The sequence below is a fragment of the Marmota marmota genome, unplaced genomic scaffold (genome assembly GCF_001458135.2).
Source record: "Marmota marmota marmota unplaced genomic scaffold, marMar, whole genome shotgun sequence".
In the NCBI taxonomy this organism is placed as follows: Eukaryota; Metazoa; Chordata; class Mammalia; order Rodentia; family Sciuridae; genus Marmota; species Marmota marmota.
The window spans coordinates 5,349,022-5,373,899 of NW_026000079.1; the positions used below are offsets into that span (position 1 = coordinate 5,349,022).

A 24,878-nucleotide genomic window follows, 5' to 3' on the forward strand; every position below is an offset into this window, starting at 1 on the left:
GGGCTGGGCTTGTGGCTCAGAGGTAGAGCGCTCGCCTGGCACGCATGAGGCACTGGGGTTGATCCTCAGCACCACATAATAAAATGAAGATATTGGGTCCACCTGAAAAACTAAAAATTAAAAAATAAGCCACCGCTCCCTGCCCCCGCCCCTCACACCCAACACTGTGTTCTCCCCCTCCCTAGGGTTCCCAAAGTATGGGCGTTCTCTTGATAAACTGCTTCCTTCCAAATTATTTTCTGTCCCCTCAAGTCCCTCCCTCATATATACATACTCCCAACTCCTGGCCTCCGCCAGGGACTAGCAAGTGGACACTTCCCTGTCACGCCTTGTCTGGACTATAAGAAGGGAATGTCTGCGGGCTATGATTTGGTTTTGAGTCCCCCCATCATTCCAGGTCATTCAGTCTTTTGTGGGACACATGCTACAAACACTCCGTAAAGGGACAGGCCTCCCTCATCTGCCTGGAGATTTTCTTAGATTTTTCCTCTACAAACGCAGGGCAGCTCTCCAAGGCTCCTTTTAATCCAGACTGCTTGCTTATGTACATTTTACTCCTTTAACAGTTTTTCCTTTTGAACTTGGGCCAGTCCTCCTGCCCATTCATGCTCTTCCCCTCCCCAAGCGTTGGGCGGGACTCTGAGACCAGCTAGAGGCCCCAAGCCCTGCGTGTTGCTGCAACAGCCCGGCCCTGCGTGTTGCTGCAACAGCCCGGCCCAGCCTGGCCCACTCATTTTTTTCCTGCAGTAGACGCTCCCTGCTGAAAGAAGCGTGCGACAGAAAGGAGAAGCCGCGGGAGGTGGCCCAAGTGTGCATCCCAGACGCAACAGGGCAGGGCCCACTTCCCTTGCTGTCCACTCAAAGTCAGCCGCACGCCTGGTCGGGCTCTCAGCCATGATGAGGAGAAGCTTCCAGGTGGCCGCTAGACTGGGACACCGCAGAGCCCTTCTCAGGACCCCCTGTATCCTGCCCGGACTCGACCCTGCCGCAGCATTTGGATCCTCCACTGACTCCCTGGTGAGTCCCAGCCCTGTTACACGGGTGTCCTTTCTCCCCAGAGCCCCGGGCTGAAGGAACATACTCAATCTCCTTTTTCTGGCTTGCAGTCAGGGTGATGGGCAGTGTTGGGGGGAGCTTTTTGTTCTGGCAACAGGAAGATGTTTGGGGATGCCATGTAGCCCATATCCCAAACTGAACCCACCAGGACACTTGCACCTGGTCTGAATCTTGTGTGGTCACCAGCTGATCATTGTTCTTCCGTGGGGGCCCTGACGGAGGTCTTGGCAAGAAACTGCCCATATTTGTAATTGGCACATGAGCAAGCGACATTATAGAGGACACCCCCTGTCCCACAGATCGACATACTGTCCCTGCCCCAGCCATGGTACCACACGTCTTTGGGTTCCAGTACATGTTTCAAAGGAGCCGTTCTGCCTAGGCACACCCAGGACTGTGGACAGAGCTGGAGCAGCCCCAGAGGGAAAGGGGCTATAAAAGTGTCCCCTCGCCAACAGCGGTCTCACTCCCCAAGGAAGACAGTGTATGTCAGCTCTTGCTCTCATAAGCAATCCGAATCATATTTTCTCGGCTTCCCCATTAATACAGCCGGGCAAATACTAGCAGTTCTCAGCTGCAAAGAACTACTCGTAGCTTCTAGAAAAAGTGTAATGTATTTCATTGAAGTGCCCAACCCTCTGCCAGAAAGGTGGGCCCTTGTCCACACTCCAGCTTGAAAAGCCCCCAGACCAGGATGAGACTTCCTGGAGGCCACCCTCCAGGACATCATCTCCTTCTCTGATTGGTCCTGCCCAGGTCTCAAGGTTTTGTCCAGTGAAGACAGACTTGAAGGACTATGCCCTCCCCAATGCCAGCTGGTGTCCAGACATGCTGAGCCTGTACCAGGAATTTCTGGAGAAGACCAAGTCCGACGGCTGGGTCAAACTGCCCTCCTTCAAGTCCAACAGAGACCACATTCAAGGGCTCAAGCTCCCGTCCGGGTTGGTAGCTGCCTCAGGTAAGGCCAGGCCTGGGAGGGTCCGTGAGCACACCCCTACCCCAACCCACGTCAACTGGCCCTGCCTGGGACCCTCAGTGAGGGCCGTCCAGCTCCCTTGCCCTGTGTACAAAGACTCCCTTCCACCTGCTGTCTAAGCACACCCTCGGCTGCAGCCTAGCAGGCAGATGAGAAGGGTACTCTTTCAGGTCTCCGGCTCCCTCCCTCCCATCTGAGGAGAACAGTCTCCGGTGGGGTCCCCACTGGAGAACTGCCAGCTCAGCGCTCGCCCTTCCCAACTTCTCCCTGGTGTTCTTCCCTCACAGTCAAGCCTAATCCCAAGCCCTCCTCCCCAAACCCAGAAAGTCCAGTGGACCCCACCTCCGCATCTGCAGGCCTCAGTGCACCATCTCCACCAGCGAGCCAGCTATGGAGTGCCACCTTCACCCTTCCTTATGTGTGTCTGTCTGTCTGTCTGTCTGTTTTTCTTATGCATCTCATTTGTATACACAGTCCCCGCCCAGTGAGCGACACAACTGGCAGATGGCTCTTGGGCTGATGGCACAAAGCAAGGGGCTGTGGGCGGGGTTGTAGCTCCGTGGTCCGGCTCTTGCCTAGCATGCTGGGTTCAACCCCCACACCACAAAAACCAATAAAAAAGCAGGGGCACTAAAATAATTTCTTTTCAAGAACTTGGTATTTCCAAGAAAGGATGTAGTTGTTGTCTTGGGAGGAGGATGTGAACTTTGGTGGACTTTTTTGTACTGATTTTACTGTTTAGTATAGCTATGCTTTTTTTTAATTTATTTTTTTAGTAGGCTATTTTTAATGAATTATAGGTGAATTATATGAGTAATTACATGGTAAACTTCCGACACTTAGTCTTTTCAGTCTTGACCTGAAAAGCCCCAGGTCCTGTCTTTCCACTCAGCCAGGAGACTTCTTGAGTGCTTTTCCTCCCAGACATAGGCTTTCTGAAGACAGGGATTATCTCTGCTCCAGACTGAAGACTCCCTGAAGGCGGAGCCTGGGTCTCTGCTTCTCTGTCCTTCTTTATTTATTTTCAGCTCTGGGGATTGAATCCAGGGGCTCTTTTCCCCGGAGCTACATCTCCAGCCCTTTTCATTTTATAGTTTGAGACAGGGTGTCACTGAGTTGCCCAGGTCAGCCTTGGACTTGCCCTTGTGCCTCATCCCCTGGAGCAGTCGGGATGACAGATGTGCAGCACCGCACCCAGCAAGGTTCTCTGTCCTTGGCCCTGTACCAGAGGCATGGCTCAACCCAGGGTCCTACATCCTGACAGGCAGGCCCCACGCCCCCGAGACCCTCACATGCCCTTCATTTTCCAGCTGTGACATTGCCCATCTCTCCCCAGACAAAAGTGACTGGCGCATCTTCACCAGGTGCATCCAAGTCGAAGGACAAGGCTACGAGTATGTCATCTTCTTCCACCCATTCAAGAAGAAGTCGGTCTGTCTTTTCCAACCAGGCCCCTACCTGGAGGGGCCTCCCGGGTAAGGCCATAGGAAGGGCCAGGTTGGGAGCCTCCTCCTTGGCTCATCAGGTAGATCTAGCAGGCCCTGGGATCTACACCTCTCTGTAGGGAGCTGGGGTGGCATCCTCCAAGGCAAGGAAGGACATGCTTGGCTATCTGGTCCAGTCCCCATCCTGAAGGTAAGGGAGAGCCCCCTTATCAAGTTCTCAGAATTTTCTGGCAAGAAAAGACCTGAGAGGCCACTTGGAGAGGACATGATGCACTTGGAGGAGGGCAAGATCTGGAATCAGTAGCCTGACTTCTGGTCCTGATCTACTGCAGCAAGTAAGCAATCTGACCTCTGGGGTCTTAGTCTTACCCAAAACCCAAGACCATAACATCTACCTGCCAGTGTGACTAAGAGACATGATGCCGGGCCTCTGTGTGTGCTCATAAAGCACAATGTAGCTATCAGACATCGCTTATTGAACCCCATGTCTTGTACTTGGGGAAACTGAGGCACACGGAGGTAAAGGAACTTGCCCATGGTGGTTCAGCAAAGTTAGATCCAGGACTCTAATCCAAGAGTTGGGACTCCAGCTCTCTCCGCTGTACCTTGCTGCCTCCAAACTTGTAATGGGCCTAGGGAGAAATTCACTTGGACAAGGATCAGGCTGGCCCTGGGCCTCATGCTTGTGGTTGTCTGCCTTCTGCATCCCTAATCCTGCTCCAGGCAACCAACAAAGGCAGTTGGTGGTGCTGGAATTCCTGCAGAGAGACAGGAGTAGGTAGGATCTGCTTTAAGGTTCTGAGGCCTCAGGTGGGATCAGCGGTAGGGCAGAATTCACAGCGCTAAATAGGTATCAGCACCTCTTCAGGCCATGGATACAGACACAGCCCTTGGTCCCCGTGGCCAAACCAAAGGTATCCTCCATGGGGACACTGTTCTCCAAACTAATGCATGCAGACTCTGGGGAATAGTTTAGAATCCTACCTGGGACATGGATCCCCTCCCTTCTGAAGAAGAAAATCCTCAGGAGGCAGGAGAGAGGTTGATACATGGCTGACTTTTATTTAGGGGCTTGTGGAGGTGACAAAGGGACAGAGGAGGCCAGCCAACACCTGAGGCCAGTCAGTGGATTGAGGGGAGTGCAGGGAGGAGATTGGTGTCCACCAGGTCCCTGGCCAACAGAAGTGGGTGGCAGTTATCATTGGCCAAGAACTGCTCCACAGAACCAGTACTAGCCAATGGGTCCTTTCTCTGGTCAGTGAGGACCAGAAGAGAAGAGCGGATCTGGAGTTCTTTGACACCAAGTCTTTTTACCCCTGTTAAGCAATTCGTAAGGTGGAGAGGGGGTCCCTAGAAGTGTGCATGAGGTTTTGCAGACATTTACTCATTTAATCCAATGAAATAGAAATTATTTTCATTCAGAATTCATAGTGGGTACACTAAGGCGCAGAGAGATTTAGCGACTTGCTCAAAATCAAACAGGTAACAAAGCCAGGTGAGAGGTGCACACCTGTAGTATCAGTGGGTACTGAGGTAGGAGGATTATAAATTCAAGGCCAGCCTCAGCAACTTAGCAAGGCCCTAAGAAACTTAACTGGACCCAGTCTCAAAATAAAAGATGAAATAAAATAAAGGGCTGGGAATGTGGCTCAGTGGAATTAAAAAAAGAATAACACTTCTGGGTTCCAATCCCTGGTACAAAAAAAAAAAAAAAAAACATGTTGGAGCAAGAAGCCCACCAGGTGGTATGATGCCATGGCCCTGGCAGAGGGAGGGGGAATCAAGGGCCTTGGAATAGGAGCAGGAGAGTGACCATGGTCACACAATGTGGACAGCTGGTCTGGGTCCATGGAGAACTGCAACTGAGCTTTCAAAAATCAGTAACTCAAATCTGTCTTGTGTTTTTGCATTCTAAAGTTGGATGCCTCTCATTTTACCCAGTTTGACCAAAAATGAAGTAACTTAGGGATGGAGATCAGCTTGCATAAAGGAGAATGAGAAATTTATATACTTGAAATCAGTGAATGTTTACAACACCCTCTGAAGCGGCTGTCCCTTTTCCATGGGCAGCACTGCTCAGAAGTTCATCTTGCTGGCACTTCATAAGTCATAAGTCACATTGAAAATGTGGGCCCAAGCCAGGCACAGTGGCACATGCCTGTAATCTCAGCAACTTGAGAGGCCGAGGCAGGGGATCACAAGTTCCCGGCCAGCCTCAGGAAGTTGGGGCGACCTTGTCTCAAAATAAAAAATAAAATGGGCTTGGGATGTAGGACCCCTCGGTTTGTATGAAGACAGAAAGAGAGACACAGAGACACAGGAGGAGGAGTAGAAAAGGAAGAGGAGGAGGAGGAGGAGGAGGAAGGGAAGGAAGGAAGGAAGAGAGAGCTCGCGCCCAGCCTGACTGTGATGACGGTAAGGCTAGCCATGGGCCGAGACCGTGCTTCAAAGACTAAGTCAAAAAGCAAAAAGTTTAGGGGTTTTCCCGTTCCTAGTTCCTCGTATGTGTGTACCCTTCCAAGTTATGGCAATTGCTGCCAGCAGTTAGGTAATGAATCAGAAAAAAAGTGTTTTCCATTAACTATATGAGAAAAAAAAAAAAAACAGTTTTTTCCTGGTAAATTAAAATAATTGTGTGAGTGGTTACCAGCATATGCTGAAGCAAAGCAAGAGAAAAACAGTTGATTTTTGCTGATTTGATCACATGGGGTGCAGCTCTGTGTCTTCTCCTGGGCGGCTGCCTGAGGCTAAAGATCCATGCTTGGGGGCCCTGGGAAAGGGAGACACATCAGGGGGTGTTCGTGTAGGGTGGAGGGGAGGCCCCGTGGGGCAGTCTGCCCAGCAGCTCAGCCCTAGCCCTGCTCCCACACCCTCCCCAGGTTTGCTCACGGAGGGTCCCTGGCAGCCATGATGGATGAGACCTTTTCTAAAACTGCCTACCTGGCTGGAGAGGGGCTGTTCACACTAAATCTCAACATCAGGTTCAAAAAGTAAGTGTGAGGGGCTGGGGCTGGGGCTCAGCAGTAGAGCGCTAGGTCACACGTGAGAGGCCCTGGGTTCCACCCTCAGCACCACAGAAAAATGAATAAACAAAGATTTTAAAAAAAAAAACATAGCAATGATGTTTGGATGCTGATATTAAACAACAAAAAAGTTAAAAAGTAAGTATGAATCCCTGGGGCATTAGCTGAAGGCACGGCCCGTTTTGTCTCTGGGGTAGCTATCTATCCTTGGCTACTAGGGGGTGGGAGCCCTGCCAGCCACCGTCCTTCCCCAACCCACTCACCAGCATTCCTCTGCCTCCTGGCCACACTGCATCCCTGAGCCCAGAGCTACTTATGAGCCCTTGAGGAAGGATGGGGTAAAGAGAAGGGGGTAAAAAGGGTGATGAGCTGGGGGCAGTGGCACACGACTGTCATCCCAGTGGCTCAGGAGGCTGAGACAGGAGGATCACGAGTTCAAAGCCAGCCTCAGCAATGGCAAGGTACTAAGACCTGTCTCTAAATAAAATACAAAATTGGGCTGGGGATGGGACTCAGTGGTCGAGTGCCCCTGAGTTCAATCTCACCAAAAACAAAAAAAAGGGGGGGGGGTGATGAGATGGGTGTGAGCTATATTGCCTCTTCTCCCAGCTTGATCCCTGTGGGCTCTCTGGCTGTACTGAATGTCCAAGTGGAAAAGATTGAAGACCAGAAGCTTTATATGTCCTGCATCACCCAGAGCAGAGACCAAGAGACGGTCTACGCCAAGTCTTCAGGTAAAGAAGACCTTAGCCTCAGCCTGTCTCCAGCCTGCCCCCACCCACCCACCCACCCACCCACACACACACACACACACACACAACCTGGAGCAAATGGGAGGCAGGAAGAATGCTAAAGGCCCTGTCCCAAGCTGGGATCTGACTTTCTGGGGGAAGGAACTGCTAGGGATGTGGATGAAGGGAGGAACCCCAGTTCGGAGGTTCCCCAACCTGAACTGCAGGACTGTTCCGGCTCATTCGTAACCTGTAGCAAAACGCTCAGAGCAGCTCAGTGAAGCCCCCGCTGCCCTGCCCTCGGATGCAGCTCCCCTTTCTCTTGCAGGTGTTTTCCTTCAGTGGCAGCTGGAAGAAGAATCATCCCCTTAGGAGTCACTATGCCGACCCTGATGACCCTACCTGCTGGGGACCCTCATCAGAGCAGAAAGGGTCCCCAGGAGATGAGGAGAGGGCACTTTCTCTGAGTAAATAAACTCTCACTGCCCCATGCTCGGCCTAAGACCCTTCTTACAGAAATAAACGACCTTCCAGGGCCTCCTTGTACCACTCTCCCACTCGGCACCAAGAGGAGACCTTACAGAGCACCCACCAGGTGCCAGGCACTGGGAAAGGCACCCAGTACAAGACGTACCCTGAAAGCCAGGATCCTGGCCCCAAGATGCACACCGGAGGGGCACCGAGCGCCCCACCAAGCTCCTCCCTTCCCTGTTCTGGCTACGCCAGGAATGCAGTGTAAACCCAAAGGGAAGTGGCTCCATCTTACTCTCTGAGCGTGTTTAGTCAGTTTCTTCACCATGTGACCAAAGGACCCGACTCAAGGTTTCAGAGGTCTCAGTCCAGTCAGCCAACTCCATTGCCCCGGGCCTGAGGTCAGGCAGAACACTTGGTGGAAAGTGTAAAAGACGAAAGCCCCTCAGGATATCATGCCAGGAGGGGGGACTCTGCTCACCAGGGACAAAATATGTACCCCAAAGGCCTGCCCACAGTGACCTGTTTCCTCAGCCACACCCTACCTGCCTCCTGCAGTTACCATCTGGTTAACCCACTCAAGTGGATTAATGCACTCAGTAGGTTAAGGCTCTCATGACCCCATCATTTCACCTCTAAATTTTACTGCATTATCTCACATGAGCTGTTGAGGGGACACCTCATATCCAAACCAAAACAGAACCCAGGCAGAAAAGGCTTTGTAAAGGAAGCTGGGCCTCTACCAGGCAGAGAGAAGGGGAAGAACTTCCAGGCAGAGAGAACTGTCGGGACAAAGGCACAGTGGCATTAAAGGACACAGGGACTTTGGAGAGTTGCCAGGCGTTTAGTAAGGCAAGAGTCCAAGGAAAGAGAAAGGTCAGGGCAGGAGGGGGCCGTGGGAGGCTTCACAGTCCCTGCTACGGAGCCTGAACTTCATCTTGTGGCCCAAGGAAGCCTCAAAGGGTTTGGGCTGGGAAGCAACATGAAGTTCTGCTTTGATAAAGAGGACTCTGGTGGCAGGAAGGGATTAGCAAGACTGAAGGCCAGAGCACTGGTTAGGGGGCCCTGCAGGGCTCTGCTGGGGACAGTAAGGGCTGCCTGGGTTAGAACCACAGAGATGAGAAAAGTGACACGCGTCAGAAGTGCAGGACTTTCCCACTGACTCCATGTGGCAGGTCGGTGAAGAGAGCTGTCTAGGATGACTTCAAGTCTCAGACTCCGGGCGGGGGCTCCAGGTGGCACCCTTAGAACACAGAAAGAGCAGGCTTGAAGGAGAGGTGAAGAGTGAGATGGTTTGATGGGCATTGAGTTTAAAGTACCCGTGGACCCTCCGCCAGGTAGGAAGTGCCAGCAGGATTCTCCAGAGATGAGCCACGGATTCAATTTATGAGTCAACATGAAAACTGTCGTTGGAACCCTGGGGAATGGCTTATGCAGAGTGACATTGGAGGGCGGTGAGGGGGGGGACAGAGATGGAAGACAGGGAGCAAAGACAGAGCCTCAGGCCAGGCTAAGGTTTAAAGTTGGGACACAAGATCAAGGACCCACGAAGGAGCGTGAGAACAGAATAGCAGTGACCGTCCCTAAAAAGACGAGGTTCACCGCATCAAGGGCTGAAGAGAAGGCGAGAAACGTGAGCTCTCCAGTGTGGTCTTCGGATGAATCAATAAAGGGATCATTCCTTTTATTGTCTGGCTAGAATTCAAAGGAAAAAATTTCAGTGGTTTTCTCTTCTTCCCTGAAAAACAGATGCCTCCAGAAATATAATGTTATTCTTAAAACAAAGAACAAAATTTAAAAAAAAAAACAAACCTGGTGGGTTTTGGAATTTTGTTACCACTCATTTGTTGAACATAATGAATCGAACCTGGTTCTTGTCTCAACTTCTAAAAATCTTTTATTTTTTTCTCCTAATGTTAAAATAATCCAGGAAATTTGGAAAGTTCTCTATTGATGTATTTTCCTTTAATTTTATGTAAACACATTGTTTTTTTAATATATTTGTGTTTCAGTTAAAATAAACAGGTAAAAAAAAAGAAATAAATAAAATGAGGCCTTCAGATTTGGCAATAAAGATGGAGGTCGGAGCAAAATCCACAGGATGGTGGGTGGAAAAATGAATGGGGAATGAGAACATTTTGCTTTCTGGGAATTTTGTTGTTATTCACAGAAAGACATTTGATTGTATCCATAATTTGCTTTGGAAGTAGCTAGTAGAGAGAGACTGGAACTTTTAAGGGATCCAGAGGTGCCATCAAGCAGGACAGCTCTCTTGTATTAGACAGGGATGGAGAGAGCACGGGTGGAGATGGGAGTTACAGGAGAAGAGCTTCCCATGACAGTGGAAACAAAAGATAGGAGGTGGAGACACAGAGAAGGATGGGGACTGAAGGGGTTCATGCCAGAGCACCTCAGCTTTCTCAGTGAAGTAGAACAATTTGGAAACGCCCCCGGGGATCAGGAAAACAAGTTGGTCAAGTACACATGTGACCAAGGTGTGCTGACGGTAGCGAACAGGTGACAAGAGTAAGAGGAAGGTGGAAACCAGCTGGAAAACCCAGGGGCAATAGTGGACGTGCCAGGTAGGAGCACTGTTGAAGGAGGACGGAGAACAACGAGGTGGTGCCATTCCTAAGGAGGAAAGTCTGCCGTGGGGAGAGTTAAGGAGTGGAGGAGGCAGTGGCTACCTGCACCTGCCCAGGCCCTGGGAGCCCAGGGGGAGGACTGCACCAGGTGAGCCCTGTCAGCTAGAACTGCACAAAGGCCAGTGGGTAGAGATGTTCAGAAGAGGTCAAGATAAGGAGAGTTCTACCAAAGAAAGAGAGCTCCCGGGGCATATCATGAAGGGTTTTATTATTAGGTCTGATAAAGCCAAATGCTGAAACAGATAAGCCTTTAAATCTCCACAACTTAATCCATATCTTTCACAGATTTTTTTTTCTCCCAATGGAATCCAGGAGTGCTCTTCCACTGAGCTACATCCCCAGCCCTTTTCATTTATTTATTTTTTTCATTTTGAGACAGGGTCTTGCTAAGTTGCCCAGGCTGGCCTGGAACTTGCAATCCTCCTGCCTCAGCCTCCCGATAGAATGTGTTTCTCACATGAGGTCCAGTGGGTGGCATCTAGGATTCATTCAGACTGACAAAATCTCTGCTATCTTCAATGTACATGACTTAGAAAGTCCTATTGGGTGTTGGCATCCAGCTGCCGGATAAATGGAGAGAATCCACTTAGGAGGGGTTGGGGGACCAGGCCCAGAAGTGGTTCCATTGGCCATAGCGCAGTCACAAGCCCCCATAAAACTGCAAGGGAGTTTGGCTGGAAAACATGGTCTAACTATATGTTGAAGAAGAAAGGGAAATGGGTTTAATGAGTGGCTAGCAGCCCCTTCCTCGGTTTGAGAGAAGGGACAGTAGAAAAAGGAAGAGTCCGTGTCCAAGCCCTTGTCCTGGTAAATGAGGAATTTGTCTTCAAGCCAGAGTTGGAGTTCCAGGATTCAGGGCTGGGACTGGGGACTGAGGAGATCAGAGCAAAGTAACCCCTTTGTGGCAGGGAAAATTGTGTACAAACTTAGAGGCGGTGGTGAGAGAGACAGATCTTTCCAGAAACTAGGACACAAGATTCTAGGCAATCAATCCCAAATGATGGAGAACAGACAGATAGACATAGATTACAGGGGCCTTGACCCAGGGCCTCCCAGAAGCTGGAAATGTACTGAAGGCCATGGACAGAAATCAGACCAACTCACTATCCTCTCCTCTGTGTACTCACATAAAAAGCCTCACTCCTTTGTACCTTCACAGCGGCCCTTGGGAATCTATTAAAACCAGAATCCAAATCGTTGTATACTGAAAACCTGGTTGCCTTTATTCATGGTCACGGAGAGCCTAATCCTTTCCTTCAATAGTCCCAGTACAGGAAGGGAAATATGGTTCATCCTATGCAGTCAAAGAAAAGAAAGAATAATACAATAGCTGTGTTTGGGTTTCCATATAAATAGGTTGAATGTGTCCTGGCCCCTCTCTGCTGGGTCCAGTTTCTAACAGCAATAGGCCCAGGTGGAAATCTGCAGAGTGTCAGCCTCAACCACCCGGCCAGCTGGGTAGCCAGGCTCCTGAAAAGAAATAAGGCCGTCAGCTGCTAGGACACTTCCAGGGCTTTAACAGGTGGCTTTCCTTCCCAGGAGGCCAAGTATCCTAGCCATCTTGCCTCCACATTTACAAACTCACGGTCATGGACAGTGCAGCTCCTGCAGAGGTGGGTGGGGTCGGATCTAGTAGGCCACGCAGGAAAACGTGGCAGCTTATCCTGCTTAAGGCAGAAGATACGTGTCCTTCACGTGCTGGAGTCAAGTGCCAGGAGAAACCAAAGAGTAAGATGTTGTAAGATCAACCAGTTCAAGAAGACAGTGGACATCAGTAGCCCAGACCAGCCCACACCCCTGAGGCCCTCCTGGAACAGAGACCAGACCTAGGTCAGTCGTCACAGGTCCTGAGCGGAGAGCCAGAACTGCAAGACACAGTTTGTCACCGACCCTATCACCCACCAGGGCTTGCAGTGGGCATTTGTGGCCAAGTCATGCTGCCCGAAGCCACCACTCAAGGTCTCAGGAGATACACCCTAGACCCAGAAGCCCAGCGAGTGTTGTAGCCTTGCCTGCCTACCCGGAAGAAAGGCCTGAACTTCTCTGCGTCTTCCAATTCACTTGGACCCTGAAAAGTTCTCTGTGCTGCCCAATCTTCTTTTCCTTCCCTTCCCCTCTTGCTCTCCTCCCCCTCTGTCCTCTTCCTCCCGCTCTTCCTCCTCCTTCTTCCTCTTCCTCCTGTCTCTCTCCATACTAGGGATTAAACCCAGGGGGACTCGACCACTGAACTACATCCCCAGCCCTTTTTATTTTTATTTTGAGACAGGGTCTCAAAATAATCGCCCAGGCTGGCCTCAAACTTGCAATCCTCCTGCCTCGGCCTCCCAAATAGCTGGAATTACAGTTGTGCACCACTGCACCTGGATTGTGCTGCTCAGCCATCTAAGTGTTCTTCTATAATGGTACCAGCAAGAGCAAGGAAATAAGGACCCTTGGGTCACCTGTAAAGTTGCTATGGATGGTCTGAATGTGTTCTGTCCCCTCTGAAGCTCCTGTTGACAGTTGATTGTCATTGCAGTGGGGTTTGGAAGCGGGGTCTTTAAGAGATGATTAGGGTCATTAAAAGGATGACCGCATTCCTTTCCGGAGTGGGTTTGTTCTCATGGGAGTGAATTATTGTAAAGTGAGGTCATTCCTGTGTTCTCCCTCTTCTCAATGTGCCCACTTGTCCTTTTCTGCCGTGTCATGACTCGGCCCTAGGCCGTCACAGTTGCCAGCACCATCTCTTAGATTCTCCAGCCTCCCCAGAACCATCTCAGGTATTTGTTAAACCAACCCAAAATGGACTAAAACGTTCTCAGGGGGTGGGAGCGAGGGCACCTGGAGAAGTGAGGGGGTGATACTCTGAGGGAACAGCCCTGCCCTGAGCTGAAGGATCCGTAGGGAACAAGGAAGAACACTGCTCTCAAGATAGACAACGCGGTTCTAGTCTCAGCTCTGCTGCTCTTTGGCCTGTCATTTCTTAATGGGTCCGATTCCTGATCTACAGAAATGAAGATGGGTGACATCAGATTCATGCAGGGCCTCTTCTGTGCGTTCCAGATTCACATATCCCACTGCCTACTCCACGTTTCCCTCAGATGCCTAACAAATAGCTCAAATTCAACAGATGGCCCGATATTTCCTCCTCTCGCTAAAATGGCAACTCCATTCTCCCAGCTGGTCAGGCCAAAGATCTTGGCTCATTGTTTCCCTTTGGATGGGGATGGAACCAGCAGGAAATCCTTTATGGTCCTCTTCAGAACATGTCCAGAAACTGACCACTCTACCCCGTCCCCATCCGCACCCCAACCATCTCAGGCCAAGGTCGCGTCGGTCGTCCCTTACCTGGTCTCCCTTGCACTTGCCCTTTCGTCCGAATCCCAGCACAGGTGCCAGGCAGATCTTTTTAACATGGAAGGCTACCCACATCCCTCCTTAACTCACCACAAATAAAAGCAAAGTTTTTACAGTGGCTACAAGCCTGACCTTACGACCCTGTTTGGGCTCTGACTTAATTTCCCCCTCGTCTGTTCTGCTCTGGCTGCACTGACCCCTGGGTCTCCTTGACCACTCCAGGTAAGCCCCATGGCCCCAGCCCTTGCGTTTGGGATCCCTCCTGCCTAGAATGCTTTTCCCTTTCTCCTTCACCCATATCATGACTGAGCTGCTGCCTTCCCAAGGCGGCCACCCCTCCCTCACCATTCTGTTTAAAACGGCACACTCTCCTGGCACCCTCTGCCATTCTGATTTTCTCAACACTTTTTTTCCATCTACTCAACTCTCTTCTTTGCTACCTTATTTCTCATTGCTGCATTTCCCCCCAGATGTTTAAACTACATTTGCCAGGTGATTTATTTGTTGTTCATGGCTATATACCCAACAGTGCCTGGCACATAGGAGACACTCAATAACTGCGGCTGAGAATGGATGAAGCCACAAAATCAAATATTCCTGAATTCTGCCCGATTATTCTGGAAGTCAAAAATGGATTTATTATGAAGTTAGATCAAGCTGGGTTTCTCTTTTCTCACACTCTTAGCAGAAGCAAGCCTAATGAATGCCCACGAGTTATCCTGTTGAACCCTCACACCAACTCTGTTAGGTAGAGCCTCTCTATTTACCAGATGGGAAAATTGACTTCCAAAGAGATTAAGAAGTCAAAAAGCTAGAAAGCCCCGATCTCCAGCCCATCGGACCTTCCCCCAAAGCAGGAGTTCTTGGTGGCAGCATGTAGAGCCAAATGACCTCCCTAGAAACACCAGGACTGAGCTGAGTTAGGAATCACAGGAATGAAAGGTCTGGGATCACTAAAGATCTCCAAAAAACAAACAAAAACACTTGCTCTGTCAAAACCTTCAAGTATCAGATTACAAAATAATGGGCGTTAGCTGGTTTGTCTCATCTTGTTTGTTTCCTGCGTTTCACAATCTGCCTTGTGATGGTGGTCAGTGTTTACTGTCTATTTCCCCCCAGCAGCTACCCACTCCGGGTACCCGCAGTACCTAGCACAGTGTCTGGCATGTTCTAGGAACTCAATGAATGGATGTACAAACAAATTCAAGTATGGTTCTGCTCATTCGTCAAATCCTGATCAAGCATCTGGCTTGTGCTAAGCATTGTCTGGGATGTTTATAATCTAATAATGGAGGCAGACATCTTTTAAAAAATCACATAAGTAGAAAAAAAAAAGTGATCAATGGCATAAAGGAAAGGTGTGGGGTGCTGTATAAGTGTACATAGGTGCCCCTATTTTAGATGGGAGGGAGTCAGTAATACTGTCTCCAGATCTGGAAGATGAAGGGAAGGAGGAGAGGAAATAGCTTATGCTAAGGTCCTACGGAGAAGGAACTGGCCTCCTTGACAGACTGATGATAGGGGTTCCTGGAGCACAACTGTGAGTCCCGTCCTATCAGAGGTAGCCTGTGCTTCCTAGAATCTGTCAAAGGTGGAGGGCAAAGGCCAGCCTGATTCTGACCCTGGGGGATCCAGCTTGGTCCTCAGTGTCTCTGGCTCTAGAATCCTAACCTGGCCACTTTTCCTTGGGATGTGGGAGCCGTGTCTGGCAGCTACTGAGAGGATGGCTCTAGAACCTGCATTGGATGTCAAGGCAGGATGCCAGCAAGGAGGGTTTTGAAGAAGATGGGCTTTGTGTGGCCATGGCTATGGCTGGAGTGGGGCCGATGCACAGAAAAGAATGGCAGCCACTGGCCACTGCTGGGAATCGCACTCTTCTCTGTAACTCTCCCCACCCCCCAAGCAGCCCAGGTCCAGGACTAGCAGGTTGCTGCTAGAAACCTGGCTCTGGTTGGAGGAAGAAGGCCCGCTTGATGGCCGCGGAGACAGAGGTGTGTTTATTCAGGAAAAGAAGTCAGACGTGGACAGCAGTGGCCCCTGCCAGCTCCTCCCAGAAGGACTGGGTTGGGGGAGCAGGTTTCAGAGGAAGCTGCTCCCCAGCGGCTCTGCACGCCTCCGGGCCAGAAGCCAGAGGCCAGGACTCAGCGGCCGCCCACAGGTAAGGCCTGCGCTCCGGGCGCACCACCGAGCGGGTCCTAGGCTTGATTCCCCGGCAAGCTCCGGTGACACGTGCAGGGTACGGTGAGCCGGGCAGCTGGAGGTCCTTCCCGAGCCCGCTCAATGGTCTCTTTGTGCTTGGCGGTTACCTAGTGAGTGAGAGTGGAGAGTGGGAGGGGCGACCCAACGGCCAGGCCGGCCGCCCGGCGGACACGGGATGCGGTAGGACTTGGATCCTGGGGAGCAGGTCGTCAGAGATAAAGGGGTCGGGGTGAGGTTCTGCGCCCCCCAAGCGGTGCGTCTCCGTGGACCGGCCCTGGAGTCCTCAGGCCAGCAGACAGGTGTGTACCCGGCTGCCAGGAGCAGAAGTGATTCCCCTGGTGGCCAGCAGCAACCGGAGAAGGGGAGAGCTACTTGAGGGAGGAGCCAAAGGAGGCAGGTGGGGCTGAGGGCAGAAGGACGCCTGGTCCCCAGCCGCTCGCCCCGCGACCGGAAGGCTCCAGGGGAACCAGATCAGAACTAGGCGAAGAGCCCAGATCTTTTTTTTTTTTTTTTTTTTTTCCAGTTGCTAAGTGTAGAGTGACTCATAAGAACTTCAGACAAGGATGACGATGGAAACGGAGTCTAGCGGATCAGGGGAGGGGTTGAGGAAAGGAGGGGGACCCTTGAGGTTGGGAGAGAATGGGAAACATGTTTTGTAAGATCTCCAAGATTTTTGGGGGCTGTTGTTAAGGACTTTTTCATAAGACCTGTTATCCTGCTGGGGTTTACATCACTATTTGATCTAAGCCCCAACAGGACGACTACATCTGCTACTAAGCTGTGTTGTAAATGTCTTTAATTTTTATATTTCATCTGAAGGGAGTTGTTAAAGTGAGTTTACAGGGTGATGGCTCTTTGAATAAAAGCCATCAATACTGGAGCAGACCTCTGTATGACACTTAATTTTCGCTCTAATAAGCCCTCCTAAAACATTACAAGATTTAGGGGGTTTTTCCTTTTTTCTTTTTCCCTTTAACTTCTCTTCCCGGCTCGCAGTGTTTTCTCCCCTTGCCGTCTCTTATGCGCCTTTCTTGCCTTCCTTAAAGGACATATTTGAAGAGAACATTTCTGCCCAGATGACACCACTTCTCTTTTCACCGCCAGCCAGATGTGCTCTTGACTTCTGAACAGGAGAAATGTTTCTTTGAAGTTTTTCAAAGACTTTGCTTTTATTTAGAATTTTTTTCCCCTTTCTCTCTCCCTCATGTTTAACTGGTTGGGAAGCCCCAGGAGGGGTTTTCGAATGGGCCTCTTTTCTTTTCCTGGGGCATGAAAGGAATGGGATCAGAGGCACTCTGTTCCCAGAGAGCCTTCTATTTTCTGCCCCCAACGACTCCAAGTATTTTTTGTTGGAGCTGCTGTCCCCAGGAGCAAAAAAAAGAGATGGCTTTGGATTTGCCCTGGAAGCACAACTATTAAATGAACAGAATTGTTCTGATGGGAGTGAGGGGCTGGAAAGTGCCCCCACCTCATCCCCAAGCATCTCCCTACCTCCCTAAGGTGGGAGAAGAGAGGTCTTCTCCTTCCTGACCACGCTGTGGTCAGGGTTTCTCAGCTGCTGTTGCAACGCACTGAAATTATGTTAGAACAAAGGCCAGTGAAGAGGATTCAGGGGGCACATTTGAAAAAGACTGATGGGTATCCAAAACCTAGACCAGAAGCCCTCCTAAAGCAGGAAGAGAGCCTTATTCATCTTTACATCCCCCACAGCACCGCAGCCTGGCGTGCTACTCAATACTCAGACTGATTGGTGTTTTTAAAGGAGAACCAGGAAGGAGCTGATGCTTTAGGAAGTGACAGTGACAGAAAGCTGGGAGATCTGTTTGAATTGTAAGTTAGTCTTTCTCATGACATGTTAATACAAAGGACCTAGAATGTGAAGTCCACATGAATGTTCCAGCTCCACGCTGACCAGCTGTCTCTGCATTCCAGAAAGGTAGCATCCCTACCACTGTGTTCCCAGGACCCAGAAGAGTGCTGGGGACTCACTGGGCAGGTGNGCTGCTGGGCGAGTGCGAGACGCCCCTTATCGCCCTGCTGCCGCCCTTGGGTGGGGGGCTCGGCCCTGGGTCTTCTCTGGTGCCCGCCCACCTCAGCCTGTAGACTCTCGGGTTTCCCGCGGGGTCCGCCGTCTCCTTTCTTTCCAGATACTTAGCACGTATTTATTTTTACTAATAAAATGCCCGATTGTCTCTATCACTCCCCTTATGGGCATCCTGCGCTCTGGGGTTGCGATCTACCCACTTCCTTGACCAGACCACACCCAGGACCAGAAGCTCATCCAGTCTGGGTGAGTTGGAGCAGAAGGCCCAACCGTGGTTCTCCAACTCAGAGGACTTCAGAGTAACCCCACGTCGGGAATGCTGCTCAGACGCAGAGACCCCGGGCAGCATTCTCCAGCAGAGCTGCTTCCGGAAGCCTGGTCTGGGCAGGCGCTAGAGTCCCTGTCCCGTGAGACACCCACACCTTCTAGGATCCCTTTAATCACAGTCACTCTGCAAGAGCTCTGTGACAGAAGCCAACACAAACCACCTTCCCCTCACGCTTCCTTGGGGCTGCACAGGGGAAATCAGCCCTGCCCGCCCTACCCCTCCTTTTTTGTACCGGGTACTGAACCCAGGGGTGCTTAACCACTGAGCCACATCCTCAGCCTTTATATTTTATTTTGAGGCAGGGTCTGAGTTGGTTAGGGCCTCGCTAAGTTGCTGAGGCTGGCTTTGAACCCACAATCCTCCTGCCTCAGCCTCCTGAGCTGCTGGGATTACAGGTGTGAGTTACCACACCTGGTCCTACCTATTCCTTAAACTCACATCTTTCCTGAAGACAAATGAAATTTGGGAGTGTGTCAGGGGATGTCAGACTAACACACAGTACCCCTTAACCTTCCTGCCTCCCTCCTGCCTACCCCTTCTATACCTGTGCTGCTCTGGTTGGGGGTCGGGGGTGGGCCAGGCTAGAGTCAAGAAACAGGGCAGCACTTGGATACCCAATGACTGAGAAAGAAGGTCCCTGGGTGGAGATCTGGGGAGGAAGGGTGTGGCCAGAGTGTGAGCACTGTTCTCGGGGATGCCAGAACAGGCTACCCCAGCCAGGAGGAGGAGGGATGGAAAATGAATTAATAAATGTAGGTCAGATTGTGTTTACCTCCTACCTGAATGTCCCTGACGTCAACAGTGACCTTCTTCTCTCCACCTCCACCTTCCCAGGAACTGGTTCCTCTTGGCTCAGGTCAAGCTTGGAGGAGGGAGAAGGAAAGAAAGGAGGCCCTCGGTCATTCCAGCTCTGGCCCCCTCCCACGTGGGCCCTTTCCCACTTCCCAAGGTGCCAGCTGTGCCCAGGGTTAAGCCTGCTGGGTCCAGACAGCACCTGGGCACCTCAGCACATGCAGTTCTAACATCAGCAAACATACCTCTCCCTTCCAAAGGCGCCCGGTCCCTTCACCTCCCCTGATTAGGTTCCCACCACGTCGCCCTGGGCCCAGGAAACCTTGCTCCAGGTATGTCCACCAGGGGGTAGCATTGACCAAGCAATCAGGAGGCTACAGCTACAGCCGTCTCACACCAACTTGTCCCAGTCGTGTGTCCCTCCCAGCAACCCCATGAGGACGCAAGCACTGCTGTTATCCAATGTGACCTTGGGCCTGACTGAGCTAGTCAACAGGAAATCTAGCACTTGGACCTAGAGAGTCTGCTCCAGAGTCTGGGCTGCCAGTTACCTCACCTCAACTGTGGGTTTCCACCTCCCCACCAGGTCGCTCCCCACAGGATCATCCTTCCCCAGGATGGTAGCTCTCCGCAGCTTGCACATGCTTGGCGTGTGACCTCTGAGAAGCCCACCTGCTGGTCTAGCTCTATCCCTACTGCTGTATTGTGTCGATTCTTCAAACCCTTCCATTGCAACCCTCCCTGAGTACCTGGAAAGAACCGGAAGTGATGATGCACACTTATGAACCCAATGACATGGAAGGCTGAGGAAGGAGGATCCCACGTTTAAGGCCAGTCCTGGCAACTTAGTGAGACCCTGCCCCAAAATAGAATGAAAAGGTCTGGGAATTGTAGCTCAGTGAAAGAGTGCTCCAGGCTTAATCCTCAGTACTGGGGGAAAAGAGAGAATGAGATGAAGGAACGCAAGCAGAAACTCAGAGGTCCCATAAAACCTTCATTCAGGCATTTCTTCAATACTTAGGGAGTGTCTATGGGGATCCAGGCATTGGATCCAGTAGTGATCCAAACAGACGAGAGATCAGACAATCAGACATGTATGTTACTTGGTGATATAGAGAAAAACAAAGCAGGAAAGGGAATAGAAAAGAGAGGGTCAGGTAAAGAGAGGGAAAGAAGATTGTAGGAATAGAGACAAGGAGCGAGAAAACGCAAGACACTTCTTTTAACCTCAACACTTTGCGCCAGGCCCTGAACTTTACCTGGCACTAGTGCATGTTCTTGTACCAGTCACCACCACCACTCAGGAAGGTAGGTATTATTATCTCCACTTTACAAAGTAGGAAATAGATGAGAGAGTTTAAGTAAACTCGCCTGGGGTCAGCCTCGGCCGCAGGGAAGTTTTCTGACTGTGACTCTAACCAACCCCCCCAACCCCAACCCCACCCTGGAGGCTAGGGGAGGCTCTGAGATGGAGGGTCTTCTCAGAAGTTTGCTCAGTCGTCACAGTGCTCCTATGACGGGGGGGCCACAAAGTCCCCGGAGGAGCCTCCAGGTAGCAAGACTTCAGGATGAAGAAACATGCTCTGGGGGCAAATACACCCTAAGAGCCTGTGAGCAGACTCCCATGCTCGGAAGCCCTGGCACCCACATGGGTCAGGACGGTTGTCATTGCCCCTTTTACTGAGGACCTGGTTTGCCTCAGGGCTCCCAGCAAATACAGGGCAGACCACATTCTTCCTAGCCTTTCTGCTCCAAAAATCAGAGCTCCCGCTTCTCGACCCTCCAAGCCCTGTGACTCTCCGTGTTAAAGACTGGATGAGAGGTACAGGCAGGGTCACCGGGAACAGTTCAAGGCCAGAAGCTAGGGTCAAACTCCCACTGTTCCCTCCACCCACAGTGGCCTTTGTGACAGGATGGGGAGGGCTGGAGGCCAGAGATCTGGAGACATAGATGTTTATAGAGCCTGCCAGAGTCCTTTATTTTTTTTAATGATTGACACACAGCCCCCCTTCCTAACTCACTTGGGTGGGTGGAGGTCTTCCCAGGCATGGAGCTCCTAGCACCCGGGAGATGTGGTCCCTAATCCCTGAAGAGGGCCCTGAGCCCCACGTATTTTCCACCTTTATCCCCCAGGCCTCCCTGCAAGGGCCGGCTGGGGCTGAGCTTTAAGTGGTTTCTGTGGTTAAGGGGGTGGAGAGGAAGGGAAGGAGAAGCTGGTGACTGCTCCCCAGTTCCAAGCCACCACCGCCACCTCCGCCCCTGCAGGCTGTTTGCCCCCTGCTTTGAGATTCCCGGGTTTGATAAGGGGTCTGGGCACGTGGGGGGGTGAAGTGATTCTCTGATCTCTATCAGTCTTTTCCTAGGGTAGGAATGTAAGCATGCCTCGAGGAGGAGGTACACTGCCCTGCTCTGAAGGGACTGATTCCTCCCAAGGAAAAAGCCGAGATTGAAGCCAAGGGAGAAGATGAAACAAGACGGGACTTCCCAAAAGAACCTCCCAAAAGGACCCAGCGGCCGGCCTTCTAACGCTGGGCAGAAAGAACCCGAGCCATTCGTCCTCAGGGCAGGGAGGGGCAGGTCAGGAGAAGGCTTAGGAAGTCTGTGACTCTGGAGGCCTACAGGTGAGGACCCTGCCTTTCCCAACCCCCAGTCACTTCCTCCCCACCCCACATGACAGGGGAAATGGCAGGACCACACCTGCAGTAACTGGGCCGGTACCTGGGGATGCCCATCTGCAGGCATTCTGCAGGACCTCCACTCCAGGCCTCCGATGTGGGGGACAGTGTAGTCAGGAAGGGGCCTGGGAGACCCAGAGTCACAGAGGAAGATAGACCGCAGGAGGGGAAGAGATGGAGGGGAGGGAGGAGGCCCTTGGAGCTCAAGGGAAGGGGAGAACAAAAGGACAGACGCCTCTCTCCCTCCTCTGTATCCATTCCCCTGCCTCTTGCCAGCCCAGCTTGTCAGTCAGAGGGTGCTGGGTGGGACTGCACTTGGCCTCTTATTCCCAAGCTGCCCAGGGAGTAGAGGCCCCAAAGCAACCGACGGACCTCATGTTGTAGGCAGAGAAATGTCTGTGGGCCCGAGTTTCACCAAAAAAGACCTGGGGAAAATCGGAGCCTGACATCCCTTCAGACTCTCAGTACAAGAAGGGCCTCAAAAGCTTCCTCCATCTCTACCCCCTTGTCAATCACCCTAGGAGCTGGAAAGTCCTTCTCCTCTTGTAACCTTTGTCCCTCAAGCTGCAGCCTAGGGGAGACTCTGGGAGCTACCCAGGACAGAGGTGCTGATGGTGGCAGAGTGTGAAGCTCCAGGGTGGGGCAGGAGTGAGGGAGGGTGAGATGGGAGGACAGAAGAGGGAAGGGACAGCTGCCTGCCCTCTCCATGCCAGGTGCCACGTGCACAGGTTGGGGGGAGTGGGCGAGTCACGGGGCGGTGGCGTGCCTGGCTCCTGCTCTGCTGTTTACCAGCTGGGAGAGAGAGCAAGAGGAGGTGCCAGGGAGCCTCCTGCTGCAGCCTGGCCCCCGGCCAGCCGCCTCTTGGGTAACCAGGAGAGCCAGGCCCAGCTAATCAAACTCTGGGCCGAGGCAGGGCAGGAGAACCCGGCGTCTGAGATCCACAGAGGCCTGGTGCCTTGACCACCCCCGGACTCCAGTGCGGCCTCGGTGTGCACAGGCTCGGCTGGGGGTGACATCTCTGCTCCCCTCTGCTCCCCTATTGCACCCCTGCTCCAGGCTCCCCCACCCCTTCCCCTGCCCACGTCCTGCCCAGACCCGGAGCATGCGGAGCCTGGCAGAGACCAGGAGGTCCAGGGAAAGACAGCGGGGCAAAGAAGGCCTTGTCTTCAAGGAACCAAGAGCCCTGGGGGAAACAGGACCCAACACGCCCCTCCCTCACTCTCCTCCCCTCCCTCCCTCCCCTGCTCTGGTGGAAACCACAGATGCTGAAGTCACAAGGACCTGGGTTCAAATCCTAGCTCCACCATTTATTGTCTTTGTGCAAGTCCTTAAGGGAGCAACCCTCGGTTCATTAGCGAATCTGGAATAATCACGCTTCCCTGTGGTGGGTGTCGCGAGGACTCACACAAGGCAGGTCGTGATTCACACTCAGGATCTGGCAAGGGGCCTAGTACACAGTAGGTGACAAATAAACACTCCTTCCTCTCCTTTGGCTGATTCTGTTTCCCCTCGAGGCTCCACACTCTGGCCCACTCATCTCTCCCAGGTCCCCTCCTGGTGCCAGGACGCTCTGCCAGCCACTCCTCTCCCCTGCCTGCTGACGGCCAGGTGTCCCTCCCTCCTCCTCCTCCTCCCTCCCCTGGGCCCTGCTCCCTGCCCTCCTGGGCAGCCAGGGCAGCCAGGACGGCACCCAGGGAGCTGCCCCATGGACAGGGCCCCACAGAGACACCACCGAGCCTCCCGGGGTAAGAGGCCTGTGGCCGTGCAGGCAGGTGGAAGGGCCTGCCAGGAGGCTCAGAGGAAGGCAGAGGTGGGAAGGGAGTGGGGAGGGACGAGGGCGCAGATGGGCTGGCAGGGAGAGCAGGGGCCAGGCAGGCCAAGTTGACATGGGAGGGCTGTGGGGACAAGAGAGGAGACACAGGAACAGGGGAGCCCCCACCAAGGGGGGAGAATGGGAGAGTGGAGAAGAGACAGGTCGGGTGGGGGAGGAGGGAGAGCAGGTCAGGAAGCTGGCCCAAGTGAAGGGTCAGAACCCGCTGGTCCTCCCAGCAGGTGGAGGGGACACGGCCCCTGGGCAGCAAGCGGGAGGCCGGCCACTCCACCTCACCTCGTTCACTGGGCAGTGGAGGACCTGTCCTGCCTTTGAGGAGTGGCGGAGGAGGGGAGGGTGGCCGCCACACCCTGTCAGCTGCCCATGCCCAGGAGCCTGGCACTTTCCTCCCTGCCGGCCTAGGAGTGTGAGGTTTCATTCCTGCACGGAACGTGCGTCCCAGGGCCAGGGGAAGGGGACGCTGAGAGCCGGGTAGGCCTTGGCCCGCCGGTGGACTAAGTCAGGCACCCCTGGGAGCAGGACTTCCTGGACACGGCTGGGCTGGCTGTGAGGACCCAGGGGAAGCTGAGGGCCAGAGCTGCCCAGCTCCAAGGCCACCTGGTGGAGGAAGACCAGCTGGCTGCCCGGGCAAGCAGGGGAGCACCCACACCCGGGTGAGGCTGGAGGAGGACGGGGTGCCACGTCAGTGAGGGAATTGGGTGGAGCCCAGCAGCACTGGGGGCGTGGCCGCTGGAGCAGGTCTTCCCTCCATCCCCGCAGAGCCCTGGCACCAGGTGCAGGAGGCCTACCTCTGGACGGCCTCTCCTGGGCAGAGGGGCAGTGGGAGGGGTGGGCAAGATACTGACTGGGGAGGGGTGTTGTGTCCGGCTTGGACAGCAGAGTGACCCCACCAACCACACTCCAGCCAAGACTCCACCCAGCAGCTCCCCAGGGATCTGGGGGTCCCTGCATCCTTGCCAACCCCCACCACCCACCTTGCCCCCTTCTGCCTGGTCTCTACTCAGATCAGAGCAGCAGCAGCAGCAGCAGCACACGGATTCCTCCCTCTGCCGGCCAGTGGGCCAGGGCAGCCAGGGAAGGGTCTGCATTTACAGATGGCCCCCACATCCCCTCTGCCCCGCCCCCAGCCCCACGTCTCTGGGACCCCCTGGCACTTTCAGGCCCGGATCACCCACCGAGGGATTTCCTTCCCACAGAGACTCACCGTGGTTGGGCTGTTTCCTGTGCCCCTCCAACGTGCCAGGTGCTATGGAGGGTCCTGGGAACGCTGGGACTGTGTAGCACAGGTCATGCACGTTTATGGCAGTTAGGTGATGCAGCGGGGGC

At 52.8% G+C, this 24,878-nt stretch overlaps 2 protein-coding genes and 1 long non-coding RNA gene across 9 annotated transcripts in view; 2 read left to right on the forward strand and 1 right to left on the reverse strand.

Moving 5' to 3' along the window:
- The first annotated feature begins 697 nt into the window (after positions 1 to 697).
- Positions 698 to 7,721, forward strand: Them5 (thioesterase superfamily member 5). Of its 2 annotated transcripts, XM_015502900.2 has the most exons (6): positions 700 to 1,017; positions 1,813 to 2,014; positions 3,369 to 3,507; positions 6,357 to 6,467; positions 7,110 to 7,234; positions 7,560 to 7,721. In XM_015502900.2, the coding sequence occupies exons 1-6, from the start codon at positions 895 to 897 to the stop codon at positions 7,601 to 7,603; spliced, it is 744 nt and encodes a 247-aa protein (XP_015358386.1). In that variant the 5' UTR covers positions 700 to 894; the 3' UTR covers positions 7,604 to 7,721. The 2 variants fall into 2 exon arrangements, with proteins under 2 accessions (XP_048670794.1, XP_015358386.1); XM_048814837.1 differs by lacking the exon at positions 6,357 to 6,467 and having other exon boundaries at positions 698 to 1,017.
- A 7,692-nt stretch (positions 7,722 to 15,413) lies between these two features.
- Positions 15,414 to 24,872, reverse strand: LOC125620274. The gene is made up of 3 exons (XR_007351890.1): positions 24,757 to 24,872; positions 19,034 to 19,116; positions 15,414 to 15,989 (listed from the first exon to the last, which is right to left on the reverse strand). It is a non-coding gene; the product is annotated as an uncharacterized LOC125620274 (long non-coding RNA).
- The window catches only part of Rorc (RAR related orphan receptor C), a 24,276-nt gene continuing 22,719 nt past the window's right edge, over positions 23,322 to 24,878 (forward strand). The window contains exon 1 of one of the 6 annotated variants that reach the window (XM_015502902.2): positions 23,322 to 23,466. In XM_015502902.2, coding sequence (XP_015358388.1) covers positions 23,427 to 23,466 — 40 coding nt within the window. In that variant the 5' untranslated portion in view covers positions 23,322 to 23,426. Of the gene's footprint in view, positions 23,532 to 24,878 lie in introns of all 6 variants that reach the window. The other 5 variants (XM_048814839.1, XM_015502901.2, XM_048814842.1 and 2 more) reach the window with 5 other exon arrangements.

Excerpts from the sequence above, each read along its gene's own strand:
- Them5 (XM_015502900.2), top strand. The coding sequence starts at position 895 with ATGATGAGGAGAAGCTTCCAGGTGGCCGCTAGACTGGGACACCGCAGA. Across the intron at positions 3,508-6,356 it reads TACCTGGAGGGGCCTCCCGG|GTTTGCTCACGGAGGGTCCC; the intron begins GTAAGGCCATAG and ends CACCCTCCCCAG. Across the intron at positions 7,235-7,559 it reads GGTCTACGCCAAGTCTTCAG|GTGTTTTCCTTCAGTGGCAG; the intron begins GTAAAGAAGACC and ends TTTCTCTTGCAG.